Raw genomic sequence first — 2,599 nt, 5'->3', positions numbered from 1 at the left:
ACAGGCTATCTTTAACCTCGTGAACATTAAAATAATTTCTTTCTTTCTTTCTTCACTAATAAAACAACAACCATCATGATTTCTTTATCTCTTTTTATCATTTAATAATTTTATGATTAAATAAATTTATATATTTATTTATTATTTATATATATATTTTAATTATATATATAATCATGAATAGCTTAGCTCTTAAGTTTAATAGTGTTTTCCAACCCAACCCTAAATACTCACCCTTGGATTGATATTCAATATGTGGGCTGAATCCCATGCCGCACTCTCATAGAAAGTTCATTAGAAAATATCCCTCTTCAATCATTGTCACAAATACTTTTACGTTTACCGACTTAAATGGTCGTTGCACATGGTTCAACTTCACCCACGGGAGCTACATTTTCTGTGAAGTTTTCTTTCTAACTAACAGTTTCGACCTACCCACGGGAGCAACGTTGTCTGATTTTTTCTTTCCCGACGAGACAGAGCAGCAATGGAGAGCAGCATGGAGATCGCGCTCAGGGACAAAGGAATGCTGTCCCTCATGTTAATGAAGATTGAAGGCCCCCAGGACCAGCTCTCGGCTTCCATGGTCTGCAAAGACTGGAACGAGGTGCTGACATCGTTAGCCCAGAGGTTGACAATCAGGTCGCGTGTACTCCTCCCTTCTCTTCTTCCTCGCTTCAAACATGTTAAGCAGCTGAATCTCTCTCGATGCACTGATCAATTGCACGATCAAGATCTCCAGATGGCCTCCAAATGCCTTAAAAACCTACGTATATTATCATTAGGGAACCCTGACCAACCACAGGAATGCATTTCAAATGCAGGGTTTGTGAGTTTTGTGAAAAATTGTACCTTGCTTGAGAATGTTTCCTTGACTTCCATACGCAATTTGCAGGATTCAGGTATTGAGGCCATGACTAGGGTTTGTAATAAGCTTAACGCTATTAGTCTCGTGGATTGCGTAAGTTTGTCTGATGATACCCTGAAAAGCCTTAAAAACTGTGAGAATATCCAAGAATTGGGTTTAAAGGGTCATTTTGGATTTACTCCGTTTGGTTTGATAAAAATAGGTGAGAATTGTCCGACGCTTCTGAAGTTCTCACTCGAGCTTGAGCCTTCCGTCGACATTACCCTAGCTCTCCAGTCTTTGGCCACCCACTGCCGCAATCTGCAGGAATTGTCGTTGAAGTTCTGATGTGGCGACTTAGGAGAGTTATTAGCGTTATGAACTCTGGTTTAGTCAAAATTGCTTTATTATGTATAATTGGATACAGTACATGGATTTTCTTTCTTCCTGATAATTATATGCATCTGATATAGCAGTAGATAAGTAGCTGCAAAGAGGATATTTTGGAACAGATAAGTATCATAAGGGCTTGGAAAATGTGATTTATATTAGTGTTTCAGCAGGAATGGATGGCATCGTTTTGATTCTATATGAATGATGTAGTGGCGGACATATAATGTTTGCGGGACACAAGAAGTGTTTCAATTATTCGAACTTGCCTAACTTTATGTAATGGATGATGTATATTTGCTGACTTGTAGCTGTAATAGTCTCAGTTTTATATTCATGCTTGACCTCTATTTTGAAGTGCGTATTAGATTGAAAACATTATATTGAGCTACTGTCTTTTGCACGATTGCTGTGCTAATTTGATATTTCAATTGGCTTTTTATTGGTCGCTCCTTTTCCTATATTGTCATTTAAGAGTTTACTCTATTGCAACTTATAACATCAAGCAGAAAATGATGATAGTAATCTGCCCCAGGGAATCCAATTTATACCTTGACATAGCTCAGTTGATTGGTATAGTAGCCTTGGAATAATACTTCTTACAGACTACAGGCATGTATTTGAGCAAAAAATATTCATGATACTGATTTTTGTTGCTGAAGGAAATGAGAGTCATTTGATTTATATCATTTTGATTGTTTCTGAAAGGTATATTCAAATTCATTCAAATTTGTGCATTGAAACTTGTTAATAGAAATTTTCATATTATAACTTGGTCTTAGTATCATAGTTACTAAATTTGATTCTGAGGGAGGAAGTTTGAATGGATCTGTTAATACTAAATAGCCATCATTCAAAGAACTATTGAACTAAAAAAGATAAAAGAAAAAGACCTTAATCCTTATCTTTAAGCTTTTTCTGTCATCAATTTTTCTTCTGTTTAGGAGCCCTCTGTCATTTTGATTGTTTCTGAAAGGTAAATTCAAAAAAATGTTGATCAGCATGAAGTCTTCATTCAAACTTGTGCATTAAAACTTGTTAATAGAAATTTTTATATTATCGCTTGGTATTTACTTGGTATCACAGTTTCTAAATTTGATTCCGAGGGAGGAAGTTTGAATGGACCTGTTAATAGCCATCATTCAAAGAACTATTGAACTGAAAAATATAAAAGAAAAAGACCTTAATCCTTATGTTTAAGCCCCCTCTGTCGTCAAATTTTCTTCTGTTTCTTTTCTGAATTGAGATGGTTCTTAGCTAGTTGTTCTGAAACTGTCTGCTGTAAGTAAACCATATGCAGTTTAAGAGAAATGTTGGCCTTTTAAAATTTTCCTTGCTATTATGCTTTTGTGGGTATTTTCC

At 35.6% G+C, this 2,599-nt stretch overlaps 1 protein-coding gene across 1 annotated transcript; it reads left to right on the top strand.

The window, feature by feature from the left end:
* Positions 1 to 310: 310 nt before the first annotated feature.
* Positions 311 to 1,574, top strand: LOC149253546 (F-box/LRR-repeat protein 4-like). Its single transcript, XM_089459954.1, has one exon. It carries the CDS (start codon positions 488 to 490, stop codon positions 1,193 to 1,195), a length of 708 nt encoding a protein of 235 aa, XP_089316080.1. The 5' UTR covers positions 311 to 487; the 3' UTR covers positions 1,196 to 1,574.
* Positions 1,575 to 2,599: the final 1,025 nt, after the last annotated feature.

The sequence above is a fragment of the Pinus tabuliformis genome, chromosome 7 (assembly GCF_031772625.1).
Source record: "Pinus tabuliformis cultivar Carrire ecotype Pingquan chromosome 7, CPIR1, whole genome shotgun sequence".
Taxonomy (NCBI): domain Eukaryota; kingdom Viridiplantae; phylum Streptophyta; class Pinopsida; order Pinales; family Pinaceae; genus Pinus; species Pinus tabuliformis.
The sequence above is the reverse complement of the archived record's forward strand: the minus strand, read 5'-3'. Positions and strand labels throughout refer to the sequence as shown.

What these genes read in the sequence shown, in the direction of transcription:
- LOC149253546 (XM_089459954.1), top strand. Translation starts at nt 488, where the DNA reads ATGGAGAGCAGCATGGAGATCGCGCTCAGGGACAAAGGAATGCTGTCC.